The 14173-nt window shown below is 40.9% G+C and overlaps 1 protein-coding gene across 6 annotated transcripts in view; it reads right to left on the bottom strand.

Moving 5' to 3' along the window:
- Window positions 1–1017: 1017 nt before the first annotated feature.
- gcm2 (glial cells missing transcription factor 2) overlaps window positions 1018–14173 on the bottom strand; it is a 54764-nt gene continuing 41608 nt past the window's right edge. For all 6 annotated transcript variants that reach the window (XM_060850305.1, XM_060850303.1, XM_060850307.1 and 3 more), the window contains 2 exons: window positions 3768–3893; window positions 1018–2366 (listed from right to left, as the gene is read on the bottom strand). In XM_060850305.1, the coding sequence (XP_060706288.1) occupies window positions 1479–2366; window positions 3768–3893 (1014 nt within the window). In that variant the 3' untranslated portion in view covers window positions 1018–1478. The remainder of the gene's footprint in view (window positions 2367–3767; window positions 3894–14173) is intronic.

Below are 14173 nucleotides of genomic sequence, written 5' to 3'. Positions count from 1 at the left end.
GAGCTCTGGAGCTGCTCTTTCAATGGTGTTTATTGTTGTCTCATTGCCTCCTATTTCGGGTTGGTTCTCACTGCAGTCTGCTCTCCATGTCTGGTTTTCAGCTGCCTACTGTGCACACATTTCCACTAATGTCTTTGTGTATCGGGAAAAATTCTTTTTTTAATTCTTGGCAACAAAGTTTACTTTAATACCTGCATTTCATACTTTGTTTAATTTTGGGTTTTTTTTCTGCTGCCACGTGTTTTATCATGTGTCAGGGATCTAACTGCAATTAGTCTCCCAGGTACTAGTTCTTGAGCTCAAGGTGTTTTCCATAAGAACTCTTTATTTTCAGCAAAGTAGGTACATGCGTTCTGTTTTGTCTCTTGGAGTGGTTCTGCTTTCTCAGTTCTCTCTACATAAACTGACATCATGATTATATATAACGTTAGCACAATATATTCTGCTGATGTCTTATTACATGAAGCTATTTAAAACATCCAGATTATGTAAAGGATACAAATTCGATGCAAATTATTTTTATCACTGATGTTCAAATTAAAGAGTCCTTTCTCTACTTTATGATGGCAATCCAATTCGTTGTGTTAAAATATCATAAAATTGCCAATTGCACTCAGGACATGATATGGGAGTCAAAGTGATGTATTTGTCAAATAATAATAACACCTGGCATCAAGTAGTATTAAATATTTCGCTGTCACACCTCATTCAATATCTTCATTCCAATATTGGATACAGAAAACATGTTTCACACCCTAGAACACATTATCTCCAAATTCCATGAGCAGTTCTCAAGGTATTAGCACGCATGGTTGTGTCATTTTAACTCCACCTTTTTTGATACAATATGTTTAGAGACCTGGAACCGTATACATTGCACATTGCCCACCATGAATGAGCAAAGTCTGACAGTAGATCTCGAACAGCTACTCTTGAGGAGCCAAATAAAAAGAGAAATGATGCAGAAACACACAGCAACATTCTAATTCATAATCAGACATCTTTTGGTTGTAAGCATTTAACATCAAGTATAATAAGTTTATTATCATATTTTATCCAAACATTCAGCTACACACAAACTAAAACTTTTGCAATGACAAGTGCTGATTACGAACCATGAGTATAGAAATGTACAGGAGACAAATAATGTTCATTTTTAATCTGTGAAGTTTTAGTGCTCTGAATTGCAGTTTTAAATCTGAACATAACATGTTTCAAGCTGTCCTTGAGCTAAAGGAAAGTTTTGAGGAAGTGGACCATAGATTTTCTAACTGTTCAGTCAAGTTTGAATGCACTGTAACTTTTTCCTGTGTTTCCATTTTGGTGCTTCCTTTGTAGGATAATGAAATATTCAATGGCACTACATCACTTGCAAACTATACCTTGATTGGATTAAAGTTCCAAAGGATTATTGTGTACTTAAAAATAATTAAGGACCATGAGAGTGACACCTAAAGTCAGAAAAGGTGAGTTCATTTTCAGTATTCTCCAGTATCGTATCTGAAAGGATGAGCTAATCGATTAGCGTAGGAATTTGCAGAATAACTTCCATATCTGTAGCTTTCCAGTCCTTCGGTCCGCTCCGTTTTAGAGGGCCCTTCCTGTTGATAGAGTGTGGCTGATTTGATCATGTTGTTATCTTCCTGGAACTTTGTCTCAGGATAAATGGTAGGAGATATGTTGTCTGCTAAGTGATTGCAGTTTGGAAGATTTTTGGCATCACAAATATTGTCATCAAACTTAGTCATGGGTTTGTAAGTTTGATAGGAAACTTTTGTAGTTGTAGTTATGATCGTTTGTAAAGCCGGAGGGTTTGATCCAGTGCCACCCAATCTGCAGGGGTATTCTCCATTGTAGTAATGACTTGAATTGGGTATGATATGGCTACACTCATTCCTATCTCCATATCCTCCTTTCAATATCTGCTTCCACCCATGATGTTTACTTGGCCCATCAAAGTTTCGATCATGGACATTCAGGGTGCCCATACCGTGATGGGATCCATTAAGTTGCACACACATCTTTCCTGAGTCAGTTTCAGACTCTACGTTACCAGAATCTTTATAAAGGGTGGAGTAAGAGTTGGAGCCCATATAACCAGGCACAGTAAAATCATAGCCACAGGAACCTCGGGGAACATAAATCCTTGGGTTGGAGACCTTCTGAAGTGGGGAGGTTGTTTCCACAAAACCGCTGCTGGGATCATAAGCAGGCTTGAAAGGCTCCGAATTTTGAAATGGTGAATAATGATGTGATGGAATAGGAAAGCTTGATTCTGCTATTATGCCAAATCTGTCTGGAGCTTCCATACAAGGCAAGTGGTGAAGGCTGCTGAAGGGGCCACCACTGTCATGGTATCTACTTGCCTGGAAAAAAACAAATCACGCAATATTAACCTATAATAAACAGTCAAAGAAATCAAGAGCATTTATGCTTCACATTTCAGAAGTTTTGCATGTTGAGAGATTGCTAGTAATGCTGCAATTCACTAGTGTATTATTTTTGTTTCTATATAAAGTACATACATTTCTTTCCAGAAAATATTCTAGAAATAAATATGAATATGTACAAAACATTAACAGTTTTCTAGCTTATCAAAGCTTTATATTTTCAGTCTCCCTTACTCCCTTATCAATCTGGTGATATCACACTATTAACAAGGATTGCCGTACAACTTGAGAGATAATTTCTGCTATTCAACCATAGTGGTAGAGACGGGAATTAAAACTAACAACAAACTGCAGGATATGCTAAAATCAATCTGTATTTTCTGAACTATGTTACTTCAAAATTTCCAAACTCATAAATAGAATAATCAACTCAATAATAATTGTTTGCAAAAAATTGCTCCATGAAGCTTAATGAAGTTAAAGCTTCCAGAGGAAAGTGTCAATTTCCTGTGGGAGAAAACCAAAATGAGCAGAAAGAACTGAAATAGTACTTTGAACAGAAATCGATTTCATGATACAGGAGTCAAATTTATTCAACATGGAGTTTGCTTAAGGTTGTGTTTTAAGTTGCTCTTTGTTGCCAGTTATGAGAGAGACAGAGCTGCGCAGGTAGACAATATCCATTAGATTAGACTTACAGTGTGGAAACAGGCCCTTCGGCCCAACAAATCCACACCGACCCGCCGAAGCGCAACCCACCCATACCCCTACATTGGTGACTAAGTGCCAAACAATAACAGGGCTAGTAAATGGTCCATTGCTCTGACCTATATTTTAGTCACACAAGTAGTGCTCACTTCAGAGGAATTTCAATGGATGAGTAACAAATTAACACCAATATACTGCTCAGGTCTGTATTTAATTGTCATAGGAAGAGCTGATTTATGAACTTTTATGACAATGGGCATTAAGTACTTTCTGGACTCATGTGTACCCTTTGCACAACTCCAATCAAACCCAGTGCAAATATTATACACACATATCCCCTACTTACAACTCTTACAATAATCCTCCAATTGAAACTTGTGAACCAAAAAGAAACATCTACAGCCTCATTATGAATACTTAGACATAAAACAACAAAAACAGCCATTATGTCCAGTCATTCCATTTGAGTATTTATAAGCTCTAATTGTTTTGAAGTTATAAATGTTATCAGTCATTCATTTTGAAAAACAAGTGATTAGGGGTTAGAAAAGCTATCCAACAACTCCTGCTGCATAGTACTGCCATATGACTGAACAATTGCTGAATATCTTAGCCCACCGCAATATTACACCAAAGTCTGAAAAAAAGTTCTCCCGATGAGTCCCCTACCTCTGGTTCCATATGCCTTTTCTTGTGTGAAAAGTGTGGAGAGGACATTTGTCTCTTAACAGCACTTCTCCTTGCTTCTGTTTCTGATTTACTCTCTGGTCTTGGATGATCATGGACGCCTTTAGCCTGTGTATTTAAGATATAAATTTGATCAGTCAGGGCTTTACGTAGCCCCTGAGCTATAGTATCAAAGAAAACTTTCTTTCCTATTAAAGAGAAACAATTTGTGTTTAAAGTTAGCCATTATTAAGCTGATCTAGTTTCACGGTTTCACTTCATAGTTTCACCGGATCATACATTGTTAAAATGTAGTTTACAACATTTATTACCATTTTTCAATCTCAATAAATATTAAAAATGGACATGATGTAATGGCGGATCATATTTAACCACCTGATTCAAAAAAATGAAACCTGGTCATATTGGGTAAAATTGTTAAAATTGTACCTTTATCCAGCAGCAGTACATTTTAGGAAACCACACATATGCTTCCTGTGACTTTTCCAAAGATATGGAAAGTTTGAAAGTGTTGAAGGCAACAGAGTTGGAACAGGGCAATCGAACTGATTGGATTATTCTCGGGAACCAACTTGATCTCAATGAATCAAATGGCCTCTGCTATGCTGCAATGATTCCATGGGCTGACATCAGTCAGGATGACAGCCTGACAGCAGGCTGGAAAGTTGGGTGTAATCCCATTTCAGCCATTGCCTAGAGTCTCACTTCAATTTTGCAGCAACTGCTTAACATCAAGTCTCCCATCCCTTTCAACGATGAAATGCCACCCTGAAAAATGTTGGTCGGTCACTTGCAGGTTTGGCTGCTCTTCAGTCCCAGCAGTGCCACTGGGAGTGGCTTTCATTGCTAGAACTGAATTTAGCTCTCAGCAGCATTTTGTACTTTCCCCTGGGACCAAGGTAATGTGTGTTGGGATTACTGAGGCTAGACAGGCATACCTTGGTGACAAGAGAGATGCACTTGATGAAGGCACTGGAGAGTTTTTCCATGGGAGGGGCCTTAGCCACTGAGGTGCCCTTGATGGTCCATAGACTGGTAGAATATTAACAATACTGGAAAGAGACCCTACTTTTAATCAGAATCCTATGATCCTCAAAATGATCTCTCAACAAAAAAAGCCAGCCTCAAATCTCCTTGCTACTAAGAGAATTCCACAGTATTGGGATTAGGGTGGCCCTCTATCCTCTATAAAATGTTCTTTTTATAGTGTTTTCTTGATATTAGTTACAACCATTTTATAATTTTAATGCCTGTGATCTATTAAAAAACTGAAATGTGACCAGAAAATTTTGGAAATACTCAGCAGGCTAGTACATGTTTGTGGAGTACACAAATGCAGGTTGTTCTGCTATAACATGCATTACCATTGATGCGAATCTGCTGTAACGCGATTGATGAACTGGGGACACTGGTTCTAAAGCACGAACCTTCAAAATGTGTGTTGGCTGTAATGTGATTATATTGCCAATACTATAAGTGCTGTTCCTAAAACGTGATTCTTCTATAATGCAGTGTTGCACAAGAACACAACCATTGTGTTTCAGAAGACCTATCTGGATGTGAAAATAATTTACACTTTTTGATTAAGTCTGAGTTGTGAAGCATTCTTTGGAGAGATTGCTGGTGCAAAACCTAATGGGCTTTCTCACAGTATCTTCGGAAAAGCACCACATTAATTATTTATCTTGTCCCTGTACCATTTATTTTACTATACTCTGTTCGCAGAACAACTCACCACTAAGCCAACATCTACTGAATGACCAGCATTCCTTGTGGCCATACCATCTTTAAAAGGTTTTGTGCACTCATTTAAGCACTGGCATTCTGAAGCTACCCTGCTCAGTCAAGCATGTGTCCAGAGGATGCCAGAAAAAGGGAAGTTGGCACTCTAATTCTGTGCTGCAAAGGAGGGAAGTTCTCATCCCAGAGGATTGCTAGAGGAAACCACAGCACGACATGATATTTGTAAAAACGTCCAAGGTTACCACCTAGATCAGTGTTATGTTCATGGTTCAGAAGAATGGATAGCAGTACCGTAAGAAGGTCAATTACCTTCTCTGCTGAGCCAGGATAAATGTCTCTCTGCCATCTTACATTCACTCCATATCATTGCTACTGCAGCCACCTCCCTCAAAGGCTCATGCTTCACTATCTCACTGTTGCCTATAACATTTTTCCCTAGTCACTTTCACCTTCTCAACCTCACACAATAAAAATCCTACATGGCCTCTGCACTACCTTCTCACTAGCTTCGAACTCCTCAATACCTTTCACCCACCATCATCAAGACTAACAGCTGTGCCACCTACTTCCATCTTACTGAATCCCTTTCTTTCTCTCATTGCAGAGAAGACTGACAATAATAGAGCAGAGAGAGCCCGTATGGGTGAACAGATGCCAGACAATAGGCTTTTCCTATGATGAGAGAATTCTGGTCATCACAGGAAAGGACTTAGGACCACTCATTTGAGATGTTGCAAACAACAACCGGGTAAGTACGACCATTCATTCTTCTGCAACTCTCTCAATAATCCCTCTGTCAGCCTTACTAATTGCACCACTATTTCCCAACACTGGCTTTGATACCTTCTCTCTCTTGTATCTTGAAGGTACCACTAGCACATCTAACTGTGGTGAAATGGTTAGCTTCCCCAGAAACTACCTCCTTGATCTCTGAGGACAGGAGTACTAAGATCTTGGAGGAATCACAGGCAAGGCTGCCTCCTGCAACATCCAGTTCCAATACTCATACCTCAGCTGGAACAGTAGCCTTAAAATTTGGGCAGCACAATCTGATGAGCACTTCACTGTGAATGATCAAGGAATCAACCTTTCAATGTTGTGGCACTTAAGAGAACTCTGGAGACCAGGTTTCTGGTCAGCCCCAGGCAGTGGTGTTGACAATCAGGAGCTTTGAGCACATGCGCAGGAAGGAGCAGAAGTTACTCACAAGTTTGAGATGCAATGGTCCTTATTTCCCAGAAACTGTAGTAGGGCCGTAATTTGTGTGATACAAAGCTATGTCCAGCACTCTCTATTTGCTGAACAGGCACACACACCTGCACTCCATCATCCCAGCCTTTATCTTCAGAGGCCTTTGAGCCCTCTACCTACACCCTGCCTGCCTCCTCCAACCCTTCATGCTGCTCACGTTAATCAACTTGTATCTGGCAAGAAGACTTTCAACGTGATTGGCTTGCCCAGACACAAACATCCTCAGATCCACTTCACCAAACCTTGAGGTCCACTGGGCTGCACTGATGAACAGGCTCCCTTCACTCCAGATGCAGAACCAGGAAGTACATTTAGATGTTGCAGAAGGGAGAGGAAGAAGAAAACTTATTGAAGGCACTTCAGTGACATGGGTGACGATGCACGGTGTGTTATTTTTCACTTGTTTTATAAATGGGATTAAAATAGCACACTGCAATACAGCAAGATATACATCGACCTCACTGAGGAATGCCTGTCCTGCTGGTTAGCATGATTGTATGACTGCCAACTGGAAGTCAGGGCATGGATGGTACAAGCATGAAGGTAGACTCGAGGTAAGCAAAAAAGTAATCAAGCAGACCTCAGCTGCATTTGATTAAAATATTCAGCCGAGTGCCCGTCTTACTTGCAAAATGTCCCTGCTGCAACCGTTCAATTCTAATTACCAATGCATCCTGTAACGGAAGTCTGAGCTTACACAGACTCTGCCAGTACATCAGAGAGTTGTGAAGAGTTAGCAGATTCCAAACATCAAACTGCATGGATGTGAGATGCATGCAACTCTTGCCCGTGGATTGTGCTGGGTGATTTAGTTTGGTCAAACACAACATGAAGATTACTTAATGCAAGTGGCAATTTTAATTCACTAGAGGTTTCCTTGACATCCAACTTGTTTGACAGGTTTGGTAAAATAGGTTCTAGAATCATTGAATCCCTACAGTGTGGAAACAGGCCATTAGGCCCAACAAGTCAACATCAAGCCTCCGAAGAGTAATCTACCCAGACCCATTCCCCTATCCTATTATTTTACATTTACCCCTGACTAGTGCACCTAATGTACACATCCCTGAACATTATGGACAATTTAGCATGGCCAATTCACCTAACCTGCACATCTTTGGATTGTGGGAGGAAACCGGAGCACACAGAGGAAACCTACACAAACAGGGGAGAATATACATACTCCATACAGTCAACTGAGGCAGGAATCAAACCCAGGTCCTCAGCGCTTTGAGGCAGCAATGCTAACCACTGAGCCACCATGCTGCCTGTAGGTTCTAGCAAGGTAAGATTCTATATACAGTGCATGCAGGGAAAAGGAGCATGGAAGTATCATGAGTTTGCATCAGATTATAAGGCCCCACATGGCTGAGTGAATCTTGCATTGCAATGGGTAAAGTCTTTTGAACTTAGTTTTCAGTAAGTTCCTCAATCTAAACTCCTCTCATTTTCATGAGCCATGGAGGTGCCAGCACAACTACAATAAAAATTGTAGTTCCCCGCAATGAAGCTGGCTCGGCAGAGAGTGGAAAATTGCAGACTCAATGCCTGAAAACCTATCCTGCAAGAACCACAACGGTGGACACCAAAAAAGTAGAATGGAATCCTGGAATTGGGTCCTGTGAACCACATTTAATTTCTGTACCCTTTATTCTGACACAGATGGAGACATGAAAATTGAAGCTTACATTTATTTATATTAGATGCACAATTTTGCTTTCTAATAAGGAGTTAACTATTAGCAATGAAGGTGGGAACTTCAAGACTTCAGATGTTCTTAATTTCCATGAATCCATTTCACAAGATTCAGAATTTTTATAAATTGGATTACTAGTAGTTTATGCAATTATATTCTTTGTAATTTGGTTACTCGGCATCTGAGTGAAGTAGAATCACAAGAACATTGTCACTGATCGTTAATTTATTCATAATATTGTCGACAGCACATTCTCTGCTGGCCAATGTTTTGCATCATAGTTTGTTAACAAAAAACTAACAATTTTCTGCAGTAGTGAAAAGGGAACAGTGCAGGCTTATAGTTCCTAAAAAGTGGAGCCCCAAGTAGACAGGATTGCAAAGAAGGCATTTGGTATGCTTTCCTTTATTAGTCAGTACATTGAGTATAGGAGTTGGGAGGTCATGCTGTGGCTGTACAAGACATTATCAAGATTTACAGGGATGTTGCCAAGGTAGGAAGGTTTGAGCTAAAGGGTGAGGCTTAATAGGCTGGGGCTGTTTTCCCTGGAGGGTTGGAGGCTAAGGAGTGATTTTATAAAGGTTTATAAAATCATGAGCATCATTGATATGGTAAATAGACAAGGTCTTTTCCCCAGGGTGGGGCAAACCAAAACTAAAGGCCATAGGGTTAAGGTTAGAGGGAAAAGATTTAAAAGGGATCTAAGGGGCAACTTTTTCATGCAGAGTGTTGTGTATATGGAATAAGCTGCCAGAGGAAGTGGTGGGGGCTGCTACAATTGCAACATTTAAAAGGCATGTATATGGGTATATGAATAGGAAGGGTTTAAAGGGATATGGGCCAAATGTTGGCAAATAGGACTAGATTTATTGAGGATATTTGATCGGCATGAATTAGTTGGACCAAAGGGTCTGTTTTCACATCTCTATAACTCTATAATAATTATCAAATAAGAAACAACATGTTTAAGGAATTTGATACAGCGATATAATAGACAGGTGTTTATTATTGGACTGATATTTCTCATATCAGTCCAATGCTCTGCTGTGCTGACTAAAAATAAGGGGTAGGCCACTTAGAACAGAGTTGAGGAGAAACTTCTTCACCCAGAAAGTGGTGGGTGTATGGAATGCTCTGCCCCAGAAGGCTGTGGAGGCCAAGTCTCTGGATACTTTTAAGAAAGAGTTGGATAGAGCTCTTAAGGATAGTGGAATCAAGGATTATGGGGATAAGGCAGGAACAGGATACTGATTGAGGCTGATCAGCCATGATCATAATGAATGGTGGTGCTGGCTCGAAGGGCAGAATGGCCTACTCCTGAAACTATTATCTACTGTCTATTGCTGTGGAGATGCCTGAAGCAGATAAAGGAAATTGTCAGGTAGTTTGACAGTTAGTGGCTGCCACAAATTTCTAGTGATCATTTTTAGTAAGATTGGGATACAGACAGACTCTAATCTCATACCTTTAATGCATTGTCCGAGCTGAGCTGTCACCTTTTTATATAACACCTTAAGTTATCTTGGAATGCGATTTGAAAGAAGTTCTGGGATTTACATATTAATGAACCGAAACCTGCAACCCATTCTAAAAGGTGAGAGACTTAACTGCAATCAGATTTGTTTAATATATTGTATCAGTTGCGTGCATGACATTGTGATCTTTCTCTATAAATTCTGTGTCTTATGATTCTCTCCACAGTTACCTGATGGAGGAGCAGCGCTCTGAAAGCTAGTGCTTCCAAATAAACCTGTTGGACTATGACCTGGTGTTGTGTGATTTTTAACATTGTCCATCCCAATCTAACACCAGCACCTCCACATTTTCATTGCCCAGGCATAGAATATAGAAACAGGGAAGTCTCGCTGTAACTTTATAAAACATTGATTACTCCATAGATGGAATACTACGTGTTGTTCCGTTGGTCACACTGTTGGAAGAACATGTTTGCACTGGAGAAGTTGCAAAGCCAAGTCACCAGGATGTGGAGAAGTCTCAGCTGTGAGGAGAAACACAAGAGGCTGGGTTTGTTTTCCTTGGAGCAGAGGAGGCTGAACAGGGAATCTGATTTGAGGTATACAAAATTGTGGTGGCACGGTGGCACAGTGGGTGGGCGGCACGGTGGCACAGTGGGTGGGCGGCACGGTGGCACAGTGCGTGGGCGGCATGGTGGCACAGTAGTGGGCAGCACGGTGGCACAGTAGGTGGGCGGCACGGTGGCACAGTGGCGTGGGCGGCACGGTGGCACAGTGCGTGGGCGGCACGGTGGCACAGTGGTTAGCACTGCTGCCTCACAGCACCAGAGACCCGGGTTCAATTCCCGACTCAGGCGACTGACTGTGTGGAGTTTGCACGTTCTCCCCGTGTCTGCGTGGGTTTCCTCCGGGTGCTCCGGTTTCCTCCCACAGTCCAAAGATGTGCGGGTCAGGTGAATTGGCCGTGCTAAATTGCCCGTAGTGTTAGGTAAGGGGTAAATGTAGGGGTATGGGTGGGTTGCGCTTTGGCGGGTCAGTGTGGACTTGTTAGGCCGAAGGGCCTGTTTCCACACTGTAAGTAATCTAATCTATAAACAGAATAGGTCATGAGAATCTTCCTCTCTATGGTGGATGTGTCTAAAACTAGATGCAAAAGTTCGAGGTAAGGAGTAATGTTTAGAGAATATCTGAGAAGGTTTTTTCAAACAGAGAGTGGTAGAAATATGGAATGTGCTGCTTGAGATGGTGGTTCATTCTGGTATTCTGGCAACATTTAAGAAGCATCTGGACAATTACCTAAAATACCAGGGCATACTAGGCAATGGACCAATTATAGATAAATGTAATTAGTGTGGTTTGTTATTTGTTGGCTGACATAGCTACGATGGGTTGAAGTTTCTATGCTGTATGACTCTATCAAACTATAAAAATCCTTTGAATTCCCTGATTCAAATGGATACTTTTAGAGATTTCCAGGTGGAGAGGAATTGCCCAATAGAATCTTTAGTTGCCTAGGCAATTTTTTGGAGACTATGATGAGGTTCTGTACAGTCCCTAAGCACAACTCCTACCTCTGCTGGAATAATGACTGACCAGTGTAAAATGCAGGCCCTAGTTTCTCCACATTAAACTTAATCTGTCAAATGTCCAGCCATTCCATCACTCTGTTTACTTCTTCTTGAAGTCTGTCATTATTCTCATAAACAGTTCACAACATAATAGTTTATTAATACATATGAAGAAAAGCACCAGGCAATTTCACTGCATGCAAAATCATTTCCTACCCCTACCTGATTTTTTTTTCTGTCATTCAGGAGAAAGTGAGGTCTGCAGATGCTGGAGATCAGAGCTTGCTGGAAAAGCGCAGCAGGTCAGGCAGCATCCAAGGAACAGGAAATTTGACGTTTCAGGCATAAGCCCTTCATCAGGAATGAGGAAAGTGTGTCCAGCAGGCCAAGATAAAGCCAGTTTCCTCATTTCCCCTCCCCCCACCTTGTCTCAGTCGAATCCCTCAAACTCAGCACCGGCTTCCTAACCTGCAATCTTCTTCCTGGCCTCTCCGCCCCCACCCCACTCCGGACTATCACCCTCACCTTGACCTCCTTCCACCTATCACATCTCCATCGCCCCTCCCCCAAGTCCCTCCTCCCTACCTTTTATCTTAGCCTGCTGGACATACTTTCCTCTTTTCTGTCATTCAGCCAAGTTTCATTCATAGGCTTCAATTCTGCATAAAAAATCCAGCCACGCTTGACAGGGTAGATTCAGGAAGGATGTTTTCCCCAGTTTAAGAGTTCTAGAACCAGGGTACACAATCTCAGAATACATTTGCCATTTAGGACTGGGATGAGGAGGACTTTTATCTCTCAGTGGTGGTGAATCTTTGGCATTGTCTACCACAGAGACTATGGAGTTCAGTCATTGACAATATTCAAGATGAAGATCTATAGATTTCTAGATAGTTAAGATGTCTAGGTGCATGAGAATAGGATGGGAAAAATGGCATTGCCACAAAAGCTTAGCCATATTACAGCTGAATATGGACCGGACTCGATGATCAGAATGACCTAGTCCTGCTCCTGTTTATTTTAATTCCTGTGTCCACTGGAAACATTTTGAAGTGCTTTATCAGTCACCATTTGGAAATCCACGGACACCATATCAACGGCATTATTCTGGTTAGGTCTTCTGTTACCTCATCAAAAAAATTCAAGTTAGTTACACACCATTTGCCTTTTAAAAGTAAATATAAAATATACTGGAAGAGATACTCCACAGATCTGACAGTTTTTTTTCTGCAGAGAAAATCAAAGTTAACATTTCAAGTTGTAACCATTCATCAGAACTTAAAAAACTGATTTTGCTTCTTTCTCGACAGACAACTTTTCTGACCACATTTCAAGAAATCTGCATTCTCTAAACCCTTTATAGTATGATTATCCCAATTATGGGGAATCTGGGGGAAATGTGGAAGTTGAAATCCCTCTAATATAATTTCCCTATTATTAGTTTTACACATCTCGGTGAATTATCTAAACTGATTGTTTGGGGGTCTTTAATACATTCCTATCAATGTGACTGCTTTCTCTAAAACCCTTTATACTGTTTATTAAGTGTATACAAGAACATTTTCTGATTCAGCATGTGAATGTATCTACTAGAGAAGGAACAAAACCTATTCTTGGAAAATAAGGCAGGGCAGGCAACTGAGGTGTCAGCGAGGGAGCACTTTGAGGCCAGTGATCATAATTCTATTAGTTTTTAAATAGTGATGGACAAAGTTCTAAATTGGAGGAAGACTAATTTTGACAGTATTAGGTAAGAAATTGCAAACGTTGATTGGGACAGATGTTTCAATCCAGTTCAGCTGCCGACCATTCTGCTTGTAGAGGTCCCACCTTCCTTAGAAACAATCCCAGTGACCCAGGGATCTAAAACATTCCCTCCTGCACCAGCAACTGAGTCATACATTCATCTGTTATTTCTGTATTCATTAGCACATGGCACTGGGAATAACCCAGAGATTATAATCTTTGAGGTCCTGCTTTTAATCTATTGCCAAGCTTCCTGAACTCTGGATGCAAGTCCTCATCCTTCACTTTACCAATATTGTGTACCTTGACCACTGTCTAATCATCTTATCCCTTAAGGATGTCCTACAGCTCCTCAGTGATATCTTTTAGCCTAGCACAAGGGAGGCACCACACCATATTGGAGTTCAGTCTACAATTGCAGAAATGCCTGTGTTTTCTCCAACTATTGAATTCCCTATCATCATCATATTCCCTCCTTTTCTTTTCTTCCACTCCTGTATAGTCAGGCTGATTATAACACCAGAAAGTTGGCTTTGTTTGCATTCCCTTGATGATCCAGCACCCTCATCAGATTCCACAATGGAAAACCAGTTATGAGTGAGTCCCCAGGGGACTCCTGCACTATTGACCTGTTCCTCTTTGACTGCCTGCTGGTCACTTATTCCCTTCTTTCCTCCAGTAACCCTGGATTTCTTATCTTTCTCCAGAACTAACTGCAACATTTTTGATCATTTTTTCATACAGAGGGTGGTGCACGTATGGAATGAGCTGCCAGAGGCTGGTACAATTACAACATTTAAAAGGCATCTGGATGGGTATATGCATAGGAAGGGTTTAGAGGGATATGGGCCAAGTGCTGGTTAATGGGACTAGATTAATTTAGGTTTTCTGGATGACATGGACAATTTG

The sequence above is a fragment of the Hemiscyllium ocellatum genome, chromosome 34, assembly GCF_020745735.1.
Source record: "Hemiscyllium ocellatum isolate sHemOce1 chromosome 34, sHemOce1.pat.X.cur, whole genome shotgun sequence".
Lineage (NCBI taxonomy): Eukaryota > Metazoa > Chordata > Chondrichthyes > Orectolobiformes > Hemiscylliidae > Hemiscyllium > Hemiscyllium ocellatum.
The sequence above is the reverse complement of the archived record's forward strand: the minus strand, read 5'-3'. Positions and strand labels throughout refer to the sequence as shown.